General features: G+C 41.9%; 1 protein-coding gene across 10 annotated transcripts in view; it reads right to left on the bottom strand.

The window, feature by feature from the left end:
• FSD1L (fibronectin type III and SPRY domain containing 1 like) overlaps positions 1–12,064 on the bottom strand; it is a 34,579-nt gene extending 22,515 nt beyond the window's left edge. For 8 of the 10 annotated variants that reach the window (XM_005499087.4, XM_021297399.2, XM_021297378.2 and 5 more), the window contains exons 1-5: positions 11,948–12,064; positions 7,836–7,931; positions 6,809–6,940; positions 3,339–3,440; positions 123–145 (exon numbers count right to left, since the gene is read on the bottom strand). In XM_005499087.4, the coding sequence (XP_005499144.1) occupies positions 123–145; positions 3,339–3,440; positions 6,809–6,940; positions 7,836–7,931; positions 11,948–11,962 (368 nt within the window). In that variant the 5' untranslated portion in view covers positions 11,963–12,064. Of the gene's footprint in view, positions 1–122; positions 146–3,338; positions 3,441–6,808; positions 6,941–7,835; positions 7,932–11,914 lie in introns of all 10 variants that reach the window. The other 2 variants (XM_065045673.1, XM_021297400.2) reach the window with 2 other exon arrangements.
• Positions 12,065–20,702: the final 8,638 nt, after the last annotated feature.

Raw genomic sequence — 20,702 nt, 5'->3', positions numbered from 1 at the left:
AAACACTTGGGAAAGAGTCAATGAATTTATATATGCTGACTATGACCCTTTCAAAATAAAGGCATTTTTAAGCATTTTAAGATTAATTCCAAGACACAAAAGAGATAGACTTTGTACTGTACCTATCTTTGATCTGTCTGGCAGTCTTGATGCATGTCAGGGAGAAGAGAAAGAAAGTACTTAGTATTTCCATGGAAATATCAATGGCCGCAGCATGCAAGAAGTCTATGACAATCTCAGCTGTATTTGTCAGATTTGAAGATTAAAATGAATGTAACAATTGTATCAAACTACATTTTCCTATAGAGCATGTTAATAGTATAGGTTAGAACTGTAACCTTGGAAAAAACGATCTCAAAAACCACACCAAACCAATTCCAAATTACTCAACTTTCCAGGTGTGACTTTGTCTCTTCTAATTTCTCATATCAGTTAAGTTACTCTCCACAACATTTTAAAAGCTACATGACCAAGTCAGTAATACCATAGTATTTTCTGTGAAACTATAGAGTGCTTATTAGTGGCACATAACTATACCCAACTTGTTTGGCTATACATAGTATGTATACTCTAACAGAGAAGAAAAAAAATAGGACTTGCTTTAACTTTTCCTCTGAAAGTCATTGTACTATTCCAGCAAAGCTTCCTAAAAGGTTCTCTCCACACGGCCCTGCTCAAAAACACAGAATTTAGTTTTTCACAGAATTTAAATGACACCACAGAAGCAGATACAAAAGTGGTGATGGCATATTTAAAAGATAAACATTTACTGGCATTTGGAAAGACAAAAATCTCTGTCCTTCACCAAGAGGAATTGCAAACCTAAGACAAAATCTTATTGAAGCAGAGATGGCTTAGTTAGGTGTGTTGAATCCATGTTTGGAGTTCATGTTCCTACTTGATCTAGTTGCCATTCAGCTGAACTACTTTCCCTTCCAAAGAGGAGACAAGAAACATTAGGCAACTTCTCAGTTTAAAATCAAACAGAAGTGGAGGACTTCCAATTTTTTAATTGAACACACTGCACACTCAACAGATAGGGGTGAACACATACTCACCACCAACATACCACAGTTGTCCCTGCTGTGAAACCAATTTTGTATTCACAAAGTAGGAAGTGGAAAAAAGTGTTTAGAAATAATTTAGCCTAAGAGATAGCTTTGTTTTACCTCAAACCAAAGTTACTGCAAAAACTACTGACTGATTTCTCACATGTAGAGGAAACTACAGTTTTCTACAACTGTAGAGGAAAAAGAGCTACTGAAAAACGAGAGCCTTCTTCATAACCTCTACATCTTGCAGAACATGTGGTACCCAGCACTCAATGAACCGTCTTCTGCAAGACCGTCCTGGATTAACTCATTTGAATTTAGTTTGTTTCCAGGCTACCATCAAAGGAGGATATCAGCCCATCCCAGATGAGCTTCCTAGCAGTGTCAAATCACATCCTATTTAACCACTGAACCCTCTTGTGTGCTGACATTCATGTTCTTTTGACTTCCAGGTAAGCCAGTTTAGTGAATAAAGCCACCAAAAATCTAATATTGAAAAAAGGTATTTTAAAAAAAAATAAATAATCACAGAACACAAGGTTGGGAACACAAAGATTATCTGGTCCAACCTTTCTTGGCAAAAGCACAGTCTAGACAAGATGGCACAGCACCCTGTCCAGCTGAATTTGAAAAGTGTTCAATGTTGGTGAATGCACCACTTCCCTGGGGAGATGATTCCAATAGCTGTTTGTTCTCACCATGAATGATTTCCCTCTTAAGTCTAATTGGAATCTCCATAGGAGTAACTCATTACTCCAATAATCGTAGTTTAGTGTTATGCTAGTTTCTCCTGAACTGATTTACTAGAGGATCCAAAGAAAACCTGTGACAATAAAAGACAGTCAGAGCTGGAGCTGCCCTTTCAGGAATGCTTGGTATTCTTAGTAGTAGAGCAATAGATTTAGCTAGCGAATAGCCAAGGCAATACGCCTTAAATGCCTTACCCAAAGGCACATTTACAAGTGCAAGCTACTGTAATACAAGTTTCAAATCCTGGATATTAGAGTTCACTGAACTGGATTTCAGTGTCTTAAGGCTCAGACCCCAAATTTAAAGAGACTTTCTCCCCAGAAAACACTCAAATAACTTTCCTTAGTATATTAAATTTAAAAAAGCACTAGAGACATCTGAAAAGGAACAACTTGCAGTTAGTTCAAAGCAACATTGTGCATAATGCTCAAGAGCTAACTTCATCTTTACATATCACTATGGCAAGACAGAAGGGACAACTCAAACTGAAATGCTAAAAAAATACTCTGTTTAGCAACTGTCACTGTTCAAGAAAAATAAGTTGACACTCTGGAAGCACAACAGCACATAAACATGATGCCAAAAGGTGTAACTGGCAGAGTAAAATGGCTTTCCTGCTTGCTCTTTGCGGAATATATATGGGATATGTATATGTGGAATACTTTGTGTCCTTGTTCCTGTTAAAATGCAGAAAGGCAAAAGCAATCAGGTCTTTGATTTGGTATGGCTGACCCCACTACTAACATGAGGATAACAGCAAGCCTAGTATACTGAGTGTGTATATGTAGAACTGTTTTATTAATTTGTAAGCATATTCTTCCAGTTAGATACATGTCACCTTATTTGCAAGTCTGCTGTAGTAAAGTACATTATTATTTGTATTGGAATCATAATGTGAGGCCCAAATTAGGCACTTGCCTACACAATATACAAATCCATTAGAAGGTTTTGGGGAATAGAGGAAGAGTTGCCCTGAATTCAGTTTCACAGGATGGTTTCAGGAGAGCTTTAGAGTTCAGGGTTGCAAACTAAAGTTTGCACTAAGTTCTGCAAAAGAAACACCTTACCATCCACAGATGGCTGCAGCTAGAATATAGAGGCTCTCTGCAGGTATATTCTAATAGTACTGGGCAACTGATGGGTCACTTGCCACAGTTTTGAGCAATGGCCATCACACATTTTGTAAGTCTTGGTTCAGTTTTATAGAGATTTATTTTACCCTCACTTTCTGGGTTCACTTAGCTAGCATCAGTGCAGATTTGTTTAACACAGACAGCTGTCCAGGAGAAGGCATTCCTTTCCCTCCCCCCTCACTGTAAATAAGAAAAACTAATTTTATTAGAGATTGCATAAGAATTCAAGACTGTAGTGCTTGACTTGGCCTTCTCAACAGAGCATTAACTGTATTTTTACATGCCTCCCTATCTTTACTTGCAGTATTTCTGCTAAGTTTGCAAGGTCCAGTACAGTAATGCAAAGGATATTTCCAGCTGAGACAAATACCAACATCTGCCTTATGCACATCATGTTTTCTACCTTCAAGAATTCCTCATGGTCCTTTATGTCCAGTGACTGCACAGCAAGTTCCAGCAGCTCTTCAGAACTCTCTAGGGCATCATTACACTGGCTAAGCTGATCCTGTAGTAAAAACAGAAAGAATAACTTGATGTATTCACATTTTAAAAAGTGGTTTATAAACTAGCTGTACTTGAACCTTGTGGCTTTGTCATCCATTTTTAACAACTTGTTACCTTATCTAATGAAGGCTACTACCTCTGTGACAACATGATAAGTAGAACTTCACTGTGCTTGGAAAGTGTACAGAGATACATGGCATATCCTATACATGGCATATCCTATAAATCCAAAAGAAGGAAAAGTCAGACAGGAGATGATGTCTGACTTAAAAACCAGATTTCATTTTAAGACCTGGTTCTCCCAACATCAGGATTTCGGTAGCAAAGAAATGCTTACCTCTGTGTGCAATACAATTTCTATTTACAGACCTGCACTTCAATGAACTGATATTGTTTAACGTAACAGTAGCCTTGAAAAAAGCAATTATTTTATTCCAAATCAGCTCTAAAATTTTCACAAGACAATCCTGAAAAATCAATATTGCTGTATAACAAATGGGTATAGTAGAGGAAGGGGAACAGAGGAAGAAGGGCAGAAATTTCTTTCAGATTACCTAAAACTCTGTCATTAGTAAACTACCATTTCCAGTATGTAAAACAGACCACAAAGAACTTCCAGTATTACATACTATGGATATACCCCTAGAAAGACTAGTTTTGACTACACTGAAGGATCTTAAACATACTGTAGATTAAACAATATGCACATTTCAAACCTGACAGCAGCTTCTGCAGTGCCATTCAAACTACAGCTGTTTTTCTACTCATGTGACATTTACTGTAATATCTCAGAACAAGCCAAGAACAAGTAATTATTTTTTCTTTAAACAATTCAGGAAAGACAGCTTGCTCTAAAGCAGTCACTGTCTCAAAAGCAAACAGTTGCATCAATTTTCAGACCAGACCACTATCAAGCACTTCAGAAGTGTAACTAGTTTTGGCAAGTGTGGCAAGTTGACTTGGGCCAGCTAGTTCTTGGATTTACTGATAATAAAATAACAGCAGTAAGGGAACAGTCCAACAGCTAGAAGTTTGTATGCAGTTTTCTGAAGCATGCCATTAATGCAAGCTGGCATTCGTCTAAAACAGCTGCTCTCCTCTTTGAGTGAGACCCAGCACTCACAAACTCAGATATACAATGATACTGCCAAAACATCCCAGGCAAACACCTCAAAGGAGAAAAGCAAATGGCCAGAGGCATTTTTAAACAGCTTTGCAGAAATGGCATGGTAACTGAATGCTTACATTAGCATCTCACTGAGAAGCATCAACATTTGGAAGTCGAAAATAAATACTTCAGTGTCATTAAAATACACTGCCCCAAAATGTAGCAATATATTTTTCAAAGCAAGAGTTTAAGGAGAATTTCTAATTTTCAGCCTTAACTTCCAAATAAATTATTTGGGCGGAACCAGTCTAAAAATTAAATCCTCAGCCTTTTCGCTCGTTATGTAGTCCCAGTATTTTAAGTTAAAACTTATTCTCGACAAGGACATCTAGTCAACTAGAAAAGGCTAATTACAGTACAAGCTCTTAAAGAGGAAAATAAATTAAGCAAGTAAATTCCTTTAAACAGGAAGTTTATACCTCACTGAAGTTCCTTATTTCCTTCATACAAAGTTAATTTCCAGTTCCAGTAAAAGATCACAGCTTGGACTAATACATTAAATGCAACAGTTTTCATCTGTTCGTTTGGTTTGGTAGATAGAGTGTTACGAAAAGCATTCCTGCAGTGCCTCAGTTACAGAGGAACCTTAGTCTGTCAGCAAGTAAAGAGAATGTCCTTGGGCCTGTGACTAGAGAACAGCCTCAACCAAAAGATAACTAGGGCACTTAATATCTGTGTCAGTGACCTGTAACATTCCACTTGGCTTCATCTTCTTCTGACCAAGCAGCAACTCAGTTGTTCAACACAGACACCAGGCAACAATTCTTGATAGAGCCGTACCACTCTAACAAACTTTCAGAAGAACTCGGTTCAACAACACCCAAGCTTGATCAAATCAGATTAATTATCAGAAAATTAACAGATAGTAACAGAATTAAAAGAAAACTTAAATGTTCAAGTCAAACTGCCAGATGAGTAACTATCAAACCAGTTTTCAGCTACAGAATCATTACTTGCAAGATTAAGTTTACTTTTTCTTCACTAGAAGACAGAATAATTGATAGATGCCACAGCTGAATTTCTTCTGTGAGCTGGTCATTTAGAAGCACTTTCTTTAAGCATTTAAGTCCTCAATGTCCCTGGATGTGGGTAGACCTCTGCCTGTTGAGAAGGTTCAGAAGGACTTAAGACAGACATCTGGGGAGAAAGATTAAACTGGAGATAGAAAAGTGCACATACGTGTATAACTTAAGTTGCGCACCCAGAAGTTCTGGAATGTTTTACACTCAGTCTTTAAGTATGAACATAAAACAGTCCTTAAAGAAGTCTATGGGATTTGTTTCCAGACACTGCTCCTAGAACTTCTTTAAGCTGACTAGACATGAGAAGGTGAAGTTTTTCAGAAACAAACATCTTCCTTATTGCTTTGCATAAGCAAGAAGAACTAGACAGAAGAATGTTGCAACTAGGATCATATAAAGAAAATAGCTGGAGAAAGAGCTTCTGCTTAAAAGATTTAACTGTCCTTTGGTCCCATACAACCCACCTTTCTGAAAGCTAGAGCCAACTTGATACAGGCTACTGGAAAAACAGACTTTATACAGAAAGGTATGTTTGTTTCTATTTTTCTGAAACTGATTGGAAAGATTAGCCAGCATGAAATTGTACAACTACAAATCAGTGAAGTTCATGTAGTATGTTTAGTAGCAGGCTCCATGGTAACCTGCGCCCAAGCAATTCCCATATGTCTTCCAGTGGGCATACACAATTTGCTTGATATTAACAGGTGAAGGATGGTCAGTTCTGTCAATAGGAGACTAGCCTCTGTGCTTAGGATACCTGGTATCATTCTTGACTCCAAATTCAAGCCTGAGCAAATCACTTAGGCATGTTTACAGGATCAGATGCTCATATTCCAAACTGAAGAAAGAAGCCAGTTTCAGTCCAGAAGATATTCACAAGTTTGAAGGTTGTAAACATATCCAAATCTTGCTCCTATGCCGCCGCTTGCCACCTGGAAGTTCTACAGATATCACTTTCTTTTTACATAACAAGGTTGAGAACATAAATATGCTAGAGACTATGAATTACCCTAGAAGAAGAGAGCAGAGGCGTACTTATATCAAAGAACACATTTAGCTTGCACTTCCTGCATTTCTTGCAACACTATCAAAATCCTACTTTCAGCTGAGATTTAAAATAGCAGTTTAAAATTGTTTCCACTTAGCTGCAAAAATTCACAGATGTAGTTACACAGTTACCTGTAGGGCTTGAATTTTAGAAGCCTCCTCTTGCTGAATAGTGTTGGTCATACTCCCCTTCATCTCATCCAAAACAGAATACAGACCATCAAATTCTTCATCCAGCTCGCTGATTGCATTAGAAGAGTTTATCTAAGAAGAGAATTGAAATCGCTGCAATTTGTATTGTAAAAAATGCAGACTAGTTTTTTTAGACTGAAAATCACGTTGTTTGTCCAAACATACTTTACTATGACCATTATATTCCTTGTTACTGTTCCTCATGTTATCAAGGGAGGAAAAAAAAAAATAAGAATGATGGACACCTCCTAAGCAGACTTCACATCAGGACCCTGAAGACTGAAATCCATGGAAATTCCATTGTATTCAAACTTGTTCCCTCTCAAAATTATATATGGATTGCTAGATGTTTGTAAGGAGATAGTTATCCAGCTCCATATAAAATTTATTTAATTTGACATCAAAAACTGCACTTAAAAAGCCAGCTTAAAGATCTGCTAGATAACTTCCATTTCTGCAGTTAACTTAGCTCAGCTTTAACCCATAACAAACAACTTAAGGTTTATTGATGGGCTAAAGGAACATAAACCTCATCCTAGTGTAGATGCTCTAAAAAAAATAGGTCTAACATAAGCTTCACAATTTACAACTACCAAAAAAACGAAAAAGCAAAACATTTTCTCTCAAGTATCAGAAATGGTATCATTTTTCGGTCTGCCAAGCAGACTAAAAATCTAAAAAAGAGACTACTTCCACCTAACAGGAGTTTGAGATCTGGCATAAAAATCCAGATTCTCTCATCCATACAAATTAAATCCTACTACAGCTTTCGGCATGAAAAGCAAGAACATCATACCTTTCAATTAGAGACCAACTCAAAAATAAAATGCTTTTCTATCTGGTTCCAACATGATAATATATTTTAAACTGTATTCTTATAGCCCATGCCTTATATACTAACCAAACAGTACAAAACTGGAAAGCTGTTCCCCTCCCAGCTACAACCGATAAGTCTTAATATACATACCTGAACATTTTTTATTGTATGGTTCAGCATGTCAATGAAGTTGTGAATTTCATCGTTTTTGTTCGCTAGAGTAGAGACAATCCTCTGCAGGGTCTCCTAGAATTACAAAAAGAAGTGACATAAGTTGTAAAAGAACCTTTTAACTTTTTTGAACTATCACCATTTCAACATACATAGAAACTCATTGCACTCATTCCAGTTGTGGTGAATTCAGCTCTTACTCAGATGGGATCAGGAAATACATTATGTTAGAAAGGAGAGCATCAAAGGTCTAAGCATTCCACCAAATTAAAAATCTCCAGTTATTTGCTTAAGCGAAATCAAGATGATTTGTGATACACCACTCTTTCACATGCTTTGCTACCAATGTTACTACAACTCTCATGTCATCTAAACCAGACTACCTACTGGTATCACACTCTGCCATATATAATTCTCCAGATGAGAAAGCTAGCGCCTGTGCAACCAAATAGAGAATCAATTTGAAAACAAACAAACAAAAAACTGGTAAAAATTAACACAGAAGAAAAACTATCACTCTCTGTTGCCAAAAGAAGCTCACGTTAAATAGTTAATCTGACTTTTTTCTATATACAGAATAAATCTGTAACAGTGATTTGTAAACTTATCACAGAATCACAAACTTATAGAATAAGTGTTAAAATATTTTAGTGAATAATTTATATACTCCAATTAAAGAACCAGCTGAGGAGGGAACTAAAAAGTTTCTGTCATTTAATTCAGGTTGCTTGATAATAAGTTCTAAAAACAAAGCTGACCCTAAACTGCTATATTAGGCTCTTAGAAAAAAAAGTGAAAGCTAGCTTAATTACAATAGAGACATTATTAATCAGTTGGACTCAGAGTTTCAAGCTGCTAAGTTTAACATTGTTACTTGACAATATTTAGGAAATTGAGGCATGGGGAGCTAATAAGCACACCTTAAAAACAGCCAGACTATCAAAAAAATGCTGCAGAGGTCCCTCCCATAAGCAATTTCTTAATAACACTTTAGTACTTAGACCATATTTGTTTGCTAAAAAGCAAGAAAAACACTTTATCCTTTCACAACATCCACAGCAAACGTTGACACTACATCCTGTGTAAGGAATCTGGTACTCCAGCTCATTGCCTGTTTGCATAGTGACAGGCTCACAAAGTTAAACCACTAGCAGAGGAAAGCGAAATTTTACTGCTTTTACCATAGGCATTGTGACAGTGTTATGTAAAGATACAATGCATCGGTGAGCAATGACAGAAATTAGAATTCTAAGAAAGAAAAACAGGATCCGACTGGCTTGTTTCAGAAAGAGTATAGTCAGTTTTGATCACTTCATTACAGAATCTTTTCATTGCCTGGCTAAAATTGAACATGTTCGAGGGCAATTTTGTGCATATTAGACTGACAGATGAAACACCATTGTCCAACCAGCTGCTTCTACATTCACTACTGACCACAGGCAATTGCTTTTGCATGTCAGACAGCTCACAGTTAAGCCTTAGATCCTATAAACATAACTGTCAACTTGGATGAACAAGAAAACTCTCAATCCTCTTTCAACTAGGATTTTAGTGCTTAGTCTGTTCCACCACAAGGAACAAAAATAAGCCTTCTTGTACATATTACTGAAGAACAATGCTTTTGTTTTTTTATAGTTATATATGATTAAAGGAAGAGATCTACATGTGAAGATCTACAATGCTCAGAAAGCCTTTACAGAGCCAAATATACGGCAGCAACTAGAAGACAGCTGTCAAACAAGGTTTTGCACTACAACTAAAGGTAAAGCAAACCAACCAAGCAGGGTTTAGTAGGGCTGTTATAAAGCATGCTATAAATTTCACTAAACAGAAGTTTCACCAGTGTTGGTCAAACATGAACAAGACTAGATGACTTCTACAAATGCAGATGAAAGAGTCCTATAAATATCAACCAGCTGTAGAAAGAATTTTTCTTCAACACCAATGCACAAGTCAGCCTTTAGGAACCACTACATAATATTTTCTAATGTAATTTTCTAATCACTATTACATAACAAATAGATTTCCTTCTGAACATACCAAGACACATGCCAAATTCAAAGCAATGCACTGTTGCCGTTTCTCCCTTTAACTGGAATTTCTGAGAAGTCACTACAACTATATGTAATTAAAAGCACGCTAGAAAAATTACCAACATAAGCAGCAGCTGAGGCTTACATTCTAAGTTACTTCAAGCTCATTAAAGCTTATTCGTATTTCTACGCTGTAGGGAATTTACATCTATGGCACATTGACAGACACGGTACTTCATATAATTCTATTATGAACATTTTTTTTATTATTTTCTCTCTGGCTAGCACATATTGAGGTCAGTTTCAAATTAGTTTTAAAAACATCATGGCACATTCATTACAGAAGTTGTTTTTGCTGCTGTCAGTAAGCTTAATACTGCTCTTCACTGTTCTCGTTCTCTGAATCGAATATGCTCTTTGCAGAAAAAAAAAGGTATATGGCATTTGTAAAGCAGCTGTGGATATACATGGGATGAAGAACATAGAAGGATATGGAAAAGGAAGCCCTCCCACATGTGGTGTCTTCTAGTCTTGTCAGGAGCATGCAAGTAGACAATATACCCTTCTTTGAATAGCTAGTAACTAACATCGCATAGCACCTGTTGAAACAGACAGGCACCTCATAAAAGTTAAAGAATAAACTTGGATAAACAAAGTAATTACATGAGTTCTGTTTAAGAAACAAGTTATCAACTTGCTCAGGATCACACTGAAGTCTTATTACATGATTGGATGCAAAACAGAGTTTCTGAAGCAGCCTCAGACCTAGAACAAAATCCTGTGTCATACAAACCTTCATGTGCAGACCGAACTTCAAGCAAGAGGACTTACTTAGCCTCCATTAATTTGATCTTCTGCACTTGTCCACAAATTGAAATTGCCAGAGTTTGAAGGAGTACTTAAAACACTACCAGTGACAATAGCAAATTAAAGAAGTATTTTAAAACATGAGATCAACTGTAATTTTACTATCGTATTCTGAACCTCTGAGCAGCACTGAAATTCAAGTATGATCAATGATGCAACTCAAGAACATCCACTCAGAGCACCCACAACAACTAAAGCCCTCATTTGCTCCTTCTCTGAGACTAATCTTACACAAAGCAGGGAAAGGCAGACTGACTCAAATTCACATAGTATCTACCAGAAGCATACTCTTTTGGCATTTCACATCTCACCTTCCAAAGCCTAGATGCATATGGAGTGGCAGTGCACAAACAACTAAAAGAGCAAGTATCTGTGATCTACACATTTCAAGCCATGAGCAGCACTAGTTACCCAGATCCTACTCCCAAACCAGTTTCCAAGCTAAGGATAGTATTCACAGAGACAGTAACAGAAGGCCTTTTGGATGACAGACTGAAAGCTGAAAGGCTGAGTCAGAACTTTTTGGAGAGAGTATCATTTTTAGAAAGCCCTGCACTTGGCTTGACACATGCCTGCTCCTCAGTGATTCCCCTGAGGGAGCAGATAACAAGTAAATGAAGGAGATAATTATAGCACAGCAGGCACAGGGAGAGAGAGGAAAAAAAAAAAAAAAACAAAAAACAAAATAAACCCACACACACCAAAACAAAAAACTCTTATTAATTAGTTCCCTTCAACACAGGATTACATCAATGGGAAACAGAAGGGCCTATGTATACCCCGTAATTACTTATGACAGGAATACACAGTGTGAAGGAGCTCTACAGCAGGGCCGCACTTCATTAAGAGGCAGCAACTGCAGGGGTAACACGAAGCTAGCGGACACGGAGGGGCCTCTCGCAGCTCCGGTGCCGCTCCACTCAAGGCAGTTTCCCGAACTCTTACGGCAGCCCAGGGAGGCTGGCACCTTTCCCCCTCTGCTGCCAGCAGACAAGGCAGCGTGAAACGTTTAACTCTTCACCCGCCGCCTCCCTCCTCAGGCAGCCAGGCCGAGCACCGAGAGACGCCGACAACACGGGAAAATGCCTCGCTTGCCTCGTCGGCGGCTCCTGACCGCAGCCCCCGCGCCGCAGCCCGGCGACACCGCCAGGTGCCCACCTTTCAACCCAACCCGCCGCCAGCAGCACTCACTCTCTGTTCGTCCATGATGAGCGAGGAAGCACAGCCAGTACCGGGGCAGAACCGCTATAACGTCCCCCGCCCCGCCCCCGCGCCACAGCGCATGCGCGCCGGGATGCCCTCAGCCGCCCGCGCAAGCGCGCTGCGCGCCGTTCCCTCTTGCCCTGTCCTGCCTCCGCGCACGCCAGCGGCACGTGTGCCGCGACCCCGTCCCGGGGCGGGGCATCTGGGCAGGCGCAGTCGGAGCTGGCACACGGAGCGGGGACTCGCAGGGAGCGGCGGGTCGGTGCCCGGGGTCGGGCTGCGGACCGGGCTGCTGGCCGGGTGTCTGCGGCGGTCCCGTGAGCTGGGACGCGCATGTCGCTGCGCCCTGGGTGGCAGGAGGGAGCGGGGTGTCCTTGAGGCGGGCACTTCGGAGCCCTCGGTGGCCTCCAGGGCAGCTGCGGGCCCCAGAGCCGCGCAGCGCCGGCGCACCCCGTGCTGCGCGCTGCAGGGAGGCGGTGCCGTGCGGCCGGGAGCCCGCGCTGTGTAGGACCGCAGCAGTGGCAACAACATGTTTTATTATAAATGATGTATCGTATTTTCATGTTCTGTATTAGGTTGGGTACCCCGTAAGGCAGCTTTGCTTTATCTCACAGCTTACTAATCCAAATTTTAAATTAAAATTGTTTCACTGCAGTGTTGGAAAGAAATAGTGATTTCATAAATATGACATTTTGTAGAGATACACCCATAAAACAGCCACTGGGCTGAAGTATAGCTTTATGGCCTTATAACGGCTTTGAGTGCTGTGCTGTGTTAAAAAAAAAAGTGCTTTTCACGCCAGGTGCACAGCAATGGCAGCACAGTCCTGGCGTGGAAAGTTATCACAGTGGGAGATTTTGCCACCTACCAGGCAAGGTATCTCTTTAAAGACATTTGTGTCCTTGTGAGCCCTATCTCTCCATGGTTTTAAGTGCTCCGTTGGCAGCACTGTACTAACAGGGCAGGAGGAAATGCAGAAGCAGCAAGTCCCCGTTACCTGCCAAGAGACATAGCTCCTGTCTTCCCAGCTCCATCCAGAGGTCTCCTGGGGCTGTTATCTGGTGTGGGCTGGGCCTTGGCCATGGTTTGAACTTTTATTGTGTCTCCTAGGTACCTGATCTTATTTGTTCAAATGTACACCGATGGCCTGTTTCTTATTTCCACTTGAAAGCAGAGGAAGAAAAATCATATCTGGTTGTGCCACGCCTCAGGGTGATGAGAAGCAAGGAGTCTTACACCCGCAGGAAAAACACTGAGCAGCTGGCTACCCGCAGCAGACAGCTTGGCTGTGCCTTGCATGTCTGCTGATTTTAGCGTTCCTGAATGGAAAACCTCAACAGCCTTTGGTTTGAGGAGCCCCCATAAATATCTTGGAATTATTTTGAACACTTTGGAGCATGGGGCATGGCAACCACTACAGAAATCAGCAACCTGCAGCTGCTGGGGATGTGCTTGGTGCTAGTAATGCCAGCCTCAGGAAGGGGCGCATTGGCTCTGAAGCCCTGTGCAGGGTGTTGGCGTGGGGGGTTAAACTGATTCGTGAAGCCTGGACACCCTGGTGTGGGACCTAGTCTGCCTGAATAAGACACAGCATGCAGCCAGATGTCAGGCAGAAAAGCAGAGGGACCACCCCAGTGATTTAAACAAGACTTAGATACGGTATGGGTTGGACACCTTAATCTAAGAACAATAAAGATATTCTTGGCTTTGTTCCCAGCAAGCTAGCTGCAGATAGCAGAGCTCGACAGGAGGGTTTAGGTGGGCTGTGCCCGGGACTTCCTGGGAGTCACTGTGCATGGACTAAGAGATCATGGCAGCGCTGCTTTCCCAGTTCTTGATTATTGCTTCATTACTTTGATGAACACAAAAGCCTCAGAAGTCAGTCTGGTGATGGCTCATTATATTAAATGTAATTACTGCAGTGCTTCTATGATGAGTCAAGAAAATAAGATTTGTGCAATTTCCTTCTCCCCACTAACAATATTAGCTGCAGTTAAAGAATTCAACTGAGAAATTTTGATTAAAATGCCCCCTGGTATTGCAAAACTGGTAGAGGTGCTCCTTTCTCAGAGTGTCTTGCTTCATATCAAGAACAGAGGACAGTGGGCAGAGGAAAAAAGGCTTTCCCACTGTTCTTTCATCAGTTAGCCACTGCACTGAAGGAAACACAAGCGAGGTTTTATTTACACACATGCTGAAAAGGCTGTGGCTATCAAAGAGGCTTCATTGTTTCAACAGGCTCTGCAACCATATAATTAAAATACACAGACAAATATTGCTTTGAGATAAGAACTGTATGTTATATACGTATACTTAGTATAGCAGGGCTTTGATTTTTGATGAATTTTCTTTGTAGTCTCATAGTCTTCCAATTAGAAAGGGAGAAGAGTAAAGTGCATTCTGAGACTTGAACAACAGATTTTTCTTCCCCTGGAATGCACATTAAAATCTACTGCATTGGTGGTTGTATACACGTTAAAGCACTCACAAAACAAAACAAAACCCAAACAAACAAAACACAAAAAAACACAAACAAACAGCAAACAAACAAAACCAAACAACACCTCCTACCTCCCACTGAACTGGAGGAAGGAAAGGAGTTACTGTGACTGTGTAAAAAAACACCATTGCCACTTGGCACACAATAAATCATGATAGGAAGAATGAAATCTTTTTCACCTCAGATTCAACTTGACATCATCACTGTTAAAGAAAAGCTTGGAGCCTGAATCCATCAGGGACAATCCTGCACCAGGTAGCAGACTGGCTGTGCTGGCTCCCTCTGCCTTGCTCCATGCAGCCTGGAATGTAAGCCTTGGATATTTCTGAGGGGTGGGGAAAGAAAGAAAAGAAAGAAAAAGAAAAGAAAGAAAAAGAAAAGAAAGAAAAAGAAAAGAAAGAAAAAGAAAAGAAAGAAAAAGAAAGGAAAGAAAAAGAAAAGAAAGAAAAGAAAGAAAAAGGAAGGAAGGAAGGAGAAGAGAGGAAGGAAGAAAGAAAGAAAGAAGGAAAGAAAGAAAGAAGGAGCGAAAGAGCGAAAGAAAGAAAGATAAAGAAAGAAAGAAAAAAAGAGAAAGAAGGAAAGAAGGAAAGAAAGAAGGAAATAAGGAAGGAAAGAAGGAAAGAAAGAATGAAGGAAAGAAGGAAAGAAATAGAGAGAGAAAGAGAAAGAAAGAAAGAAAGAAAGAAAGAAAGAAAGAAAGAAAGAAAGAAAGAAAGAAAGAAAGAAAGAAAGAAAAAGAAAGAAAGAGAAAGAAAGAAAGAAAAAAAAAAAAGAAAGAAAGAAAGAGAAAGAAAGAAAGGAAAGGAAGAGAAAGAAAAAAAAGAAGAAATGTGGCATGGTGTGGGAATAGCAGGATGTGCAGTTCCAGCTAAAAGGCCTTGGACAGGTTATACAGAAGTATGTTTTTTCTGAGTGTAAGGAGTGGTAGCCCAGGCCAGTGAGAATGATATTTCAGGCTAGAAAACTGCCCGTGTGTATGAAATGTGACTGTTGGGCCTGGGTGTGTGAATGAGAGGATCAGAACGCCACCCACAAGATATGCATGGGAATGTGGCTGAGAACAGTCACAACATCAGTGTGGTGTGTTTGGGATAGTATTTTTTGAAAAAACACCCTGTTAACCTCTTGGTCCAGGCCCATATCTGTAAACTTATAAATTGAGAACTGTTAATAAAAGTGAGCTCAGCCTGGGTCAGCTCTGCCTAGTTCTGCTCCCGCTGCTAACAAGAACTCTGTGTCTGTGCGTCTGTCTGGGTCTGTATGCATCATTCCTCATCATTGCAGCATGGAGCATCTCCTTGATCAGCCACAGCTTCTGGATTTGGAGATTTTAGTGTTTTCCTGTGTGGAAACCTGACTTCTGTGAGCACAGTTAGCTGAGAAGGTGATGGATGCACAACAGGCTCCCCAGCAGGTGGTTCTGTAGCTTGGAGAGGGGAGTGTTGCCAGCCTGCTCATGAACCACAGACTCTTCCCAAAGACCAAGGCATCCTGCACCATGCAGATTAATTTTGTGGTTTCAGTGAAAGGGCCTATACATGCTTCACGTGCTCCACATGTTCTTACAACGGTTATTATCTGCACGTGCCCCAAAACGTGCTTTAAAACATTTTTGCAGGCACGAGAGAAAATCGTAGCTCAGCTAATCTGTTAAACACCTTCTCCGGAGTACCTTTTACTATCAAATTCCACATTTCTTTCCTCTCTCACTTCTTATTCCCATATCAGTATGTTTCATACACCCTATATTGCTGCTGTTTGTGACTCTCTCACATAGACCACATACCATTGCACACCTGTATTTTAAGTGAGCTCCTCCATGCATCACTCTTGGACCATATTTCCCTTGGGACAGGCTCCTAAAGCCACTGGCTCCTAGCACGTGTTGTGGTGTCAGAGGGAATCACAGAGATCCTTGCAGCTGTGCCCTGGGTCACAGTCTTGTTCAGATCAGAAGGGCAATAATAAAAATTGTTATGTGGCTGGAGAGGAAACTAAACAGAGATGGTTTGTGCACATTTTGGGTACACTTAAGCCTACAGAAAATACCCCTTCAGTGCCACAAATTGTCACAGAGCCCATGATAACTAGGACTGAAAGAAAACAGCCAATCTCCATCCCAGGCAACTGGCCTTACACTAAAATACATGAGCCCAGTAAAACTAGTTCTGCTAATGCCAGGTCTTCGCCCTGTGCTGGTACCTGCTCTCTCATAGCACATCTGCACCTCAGCCTGGCACAGACAGTTGTGAGACCTCTGCAACCCTGCCCTCCTTTTAGTTTTGTTCTCCTACCACTGAATCTTTCTGTTGGTTGAGGTAAGTTTCAAAAGAACCCACCTTGGTTGAGTTTGGCCTTTAACTCAACTATTGTGAATCTCTTATTTTTTAATTGTTTGTTTGTTTGTTTGTTTTCTTTTTTTTTTCTTTCTTTCTTTTTTCCTCCAGAGACAGAGAGGAACTCTTCAGGACACAGGAAATATCTGTATAGGTAGGATATACCTATATACATCACTTAAATAAAGCAGATCCAAGGGATTTCATGAGAGCTGCTGGAAATAACCAAAAGACCCATTATGTGAAAACGAAGTTACTTTTATTGCTCAGAATTGACCCATCCATGAAGATGAAGGCTGAGTTCTTCAAATCACATAATTTTTCTAGAGTTGCCTCTCTCATGCTGATGCGCCTCTTGGAAAAACCTTTGACCCATGTTGAGAAGCAGTGAATAAGTACAGTTTCTTAGCTATCACCTATGAAGGCTTGGCCCAGAGCCACACAGTCCAGAAGTCATTTCATATTTTAAAAGCAGATTTTGAGAAGCCCTGCAGCCAACCAGAAGCAGAAAGAAGACAGGCAGAGTGAGGAGATAAACAAGGGAGGAGCACAGGCCGCAGCAGGAAAAAGAGCAGAGAAGCAGAGCTTATTCACGTGGCATAAAAGCAAGTACACCTGGAAAAAAAGGTCTGCTGCTGACTATTTTTCCAGTAGAGGGAGAGAGGGGGAGGTAAGACATGAGGAAATATGAGCTCTAATCTTCAGGGAGAGAAGTGCCAACATACTTCAGTGGAGAGAACAGTTGTGGTTTGGAAGAGAGGGAGCATAATTAGTAAGATTTTCAAGGTTGGCTGCACCTTGCTGGGCCGTACAATTGGCAGCATTTCTCTGGCTATTACAAGAAAAGGAACAGTACTTTTTCAGCTTGCCACCAGGACCTCCCCTCTCCTTATCAGAGGTTCCCAAAACAAATCACCGGCGGACTGCTGGTAGTGCCAGGGCCACCCCTGCCATGATGTCCGCGTTCAGGCAGTGGGTAGGGGCTGGTGTGCCATGAAGGACACAAGGCTCCCTAGGATTAGCCTCTCTCCTCTTAATGTGCTCAAGACCTCCTAATCCTGTTTTTGTGCTGCAGACTAGTTTGCCCTCCTTGCCTAGGGCAGGCACGTGTTCTGCATTCTCTGCTGTCCCCTGCAAAGTGATTGTCAGACACAAAAGATCGGGTTAAATTAAGTCCCTGCCTTCTGCTGGGAAAGTCACCTGGGTTCTGGTGACAGGTAGGTGGCCACAAACACCCAGCTCATGGCATTGTCTCCTCATCTGTCTGCCAGGCCACAGGAGAGTGCGGATTACCAGTGCCTAGCAGGAATGCTGTAGCTCCAAAACATGGTGCATGACCCATTGGTTTTATCTGCTAGTTACAGTTAGTCTGCTGGGCAGGGTGGTAGGATCTGAAGCTCTTTGCACAGGAGAAAGCTCTTGCGCACATGGAGAGCATAGACTGGGTGTGATGGAGCTGGAGGCTGTGGCATGGATGTCAATCCTGCATCTCCTCTTGGTGCTGCAGGTGGTCTGAAAGCCTGAGACACTGGAGATATCCTGTGCCCATTGTGGTCTGCCAGCTGCCTCTGCAGGGTGGGATGGCCCCCCAGATCAGTGAAGCTCCGCAGGTTTATTCTGCCTTGTGATCTTCCCTGAAGGAAAATGTGCTGTGGAATTCACAGTCCTGAGGGATGTGGGACAACTGAAGAGTGAAGTCAAGACCCTGAAATTTAGGAAGGCCAACCTGCAGCTCTTCAAGGAGTCAGTCAACAGGTACCCCTGGTAAACTGCCCTCGGGGACAAGGGAACCGAACAGAGCTGGCAGATCTTCAAGGACAACTTCCAGCAAGCACAAGAGCTTGCAATCCCCAGGTGTAAGAAACCGAGTAAGGAGAGCAAGAGGCTTGCATGGCTGAGTTGAGACGTGCTGGTCAAACTAAAGGGCAAGAAGGAAATGCACAGGCAGTGGAAGCAGGGACAGGGATCCTGGAGGAGTATAAGGACACTGCCTGGTTGTGCAGAGATGGGGTCAGGAAGGCCAAGGCACAGCTGCAGCTGAACTTGGCAAGAGATGCAAAGAATAACAAGAAGGGCTTCTACAGGTATGTCAACCAGAAAAGGAAGGTCAGAGGAAGCATACCCCCTGATGACCAAGACTGGCAAATTGGTAACAACAGACAAGGAGAAGGCTGAGTTACTCAACAACTTCTTTACCTTAGTCTTCATTGGCAAGCTCTCTTCCCAGAATTCTTGAGTGATTGAACTGCAAGATGAGGACTGGGGGAGCAAAGTGAAGATCAGGTTCATCACCGCTTGAGAAATCTGAACATTTATAAATCTATGGGACCTGATGAGATTCATCCCAGAAGCCTGAGGAAATTGGCTGATGTAGTTGCCAAGCCACTCTCCATGGTATTTGAGAAGTCATGGCAGTCAGGTGAAGTTCCCGGTGAGTGGAAAAAGGGCAGAAAGGAGAAATCTTGGACCTACCAACCCGTCAGCCTCACCTCTGTGCTTGGGAAACTAATGGAACAGATCCTCCTAGAAGCTATGTCACGGCACATGGAGGATGGGGAGGTGATTCGAAACAGCCAGCATGGTGTCACCAAGGACAAGTCCTGCCTGACCAACCCAGTGGCCTTCCATGGTGGAGTACCTACAGCAGTGGACAAAGGAAGACCTATGGATGTCGTTTGTCTGGAATTCTGTAAAGTCTTTGACACAGTCCCCCACAACATCCTTCTCTCTAAATTGCGGAGGTTTGGATTTGATGGGTAGACTGCTTGGTGGGTGAGAAACTGGTTGAATGGTCACATCCAGAGGGTAGTGGTCAATGGCTCAATGTCTGGGTGGATATCAGTGACAAGTGGTATCCGTCAGGGATCCATCTTGGGACCAGTACTGTTTAATATCTTCATCAATGGCATAGGCATTGGGATTGAGTGCACCCTCAGCAAGTTTGTGGATGACTCCATGCTGAGTGGTGCAGTTGACACACCTGAGGGATGGGATGCCATCCAGAGGGACATGGACAAGCTTAAGAAGTGGGCCCATGAGAACCTCATGAGGTTCAATAAGGTCAAGTGCAAGGTCCTGCACCTGGGTCAGTGCAACCCCCAGTATCGGTACAGGCTGCGGGATGAAGGGATTGAGAGCAGCCCTGATGAGAATGACTTGAGGGTATCGGTGTGTGAAAAGTTGGACATGAGCTGACAATGTCCACTTACAGCCCAGAAGGCCAGTTGTGTCTCGGGTTGCATCAAAAGGAGCGTGGCCAGCAGTTCGAGGGAGGTGATTCTGCCCCTTTGCTCTGGTGAGACCCCGTCTGGAGTCCTGTGTCCAGCCCTGGAGCCCTCAGTACAGGAAAGACATGGACCTGTTGGAGAGGGTCCAGAGGATGCCACCAAGATGATCAGAGGGGTGGAACAGCTCTGCTGTGAGGACAGGCTGAGAGAGTTGCGGTTGTTCAGCCTGGAGAAGAGAAGGTTCCAGGAAGACCTTATTGCAGCCTTTCAGTACTTAAAAGGGGCCTATAAGAAAGATGGGGACAGACTTTTTATCAGGGCCTGTAGTGATAGGACAAGTGGTAATGGTTTTAAAACAAAGGAGGGGAGATTCAGGCTGGACATGAGGAAGAGACTTTTTACAATGAGGGTGGTGAAACTCTGGCACAGGTTGCCCAGAGAAGTAGTAGATGCCCCATTCCTGGAAACACTCAAGGCCAGGCTGGATGTGGCTCTGAGTAACCTGATCTGGTTGAAAATGTCCCTACTCATTGCAGGGGTTTGAACTAGATGACTTTTGAAGGTCCCTTCCAACCCAAACCATTCTATGGTTCTTTGATTCTGAGAGTGCAGTTGTTGCCAGGGACTTGCAATGGAAAGCAGACTGTTCTCCTCAAGAAAACATCTATGCATTGTGCACG

Source organism: Columba livia, chromosome Z, assembly GCF_036013475.1.
Source record: "Columba livia isolate bColLiv1 breed racing homer chromosome Z, bColLiv1.pat.W.v2, whole genome shotgun sequence".
NCBI classification, from domain to species: domain Eukaryota; kingdom Metazoa; phylum Chordata; class Aves; order Columbiformes; family Columbidae; genus Columba; species Columba livia.
This window is presented reverse-complemented; position numbering and strand designations above follow the sequence as displayed.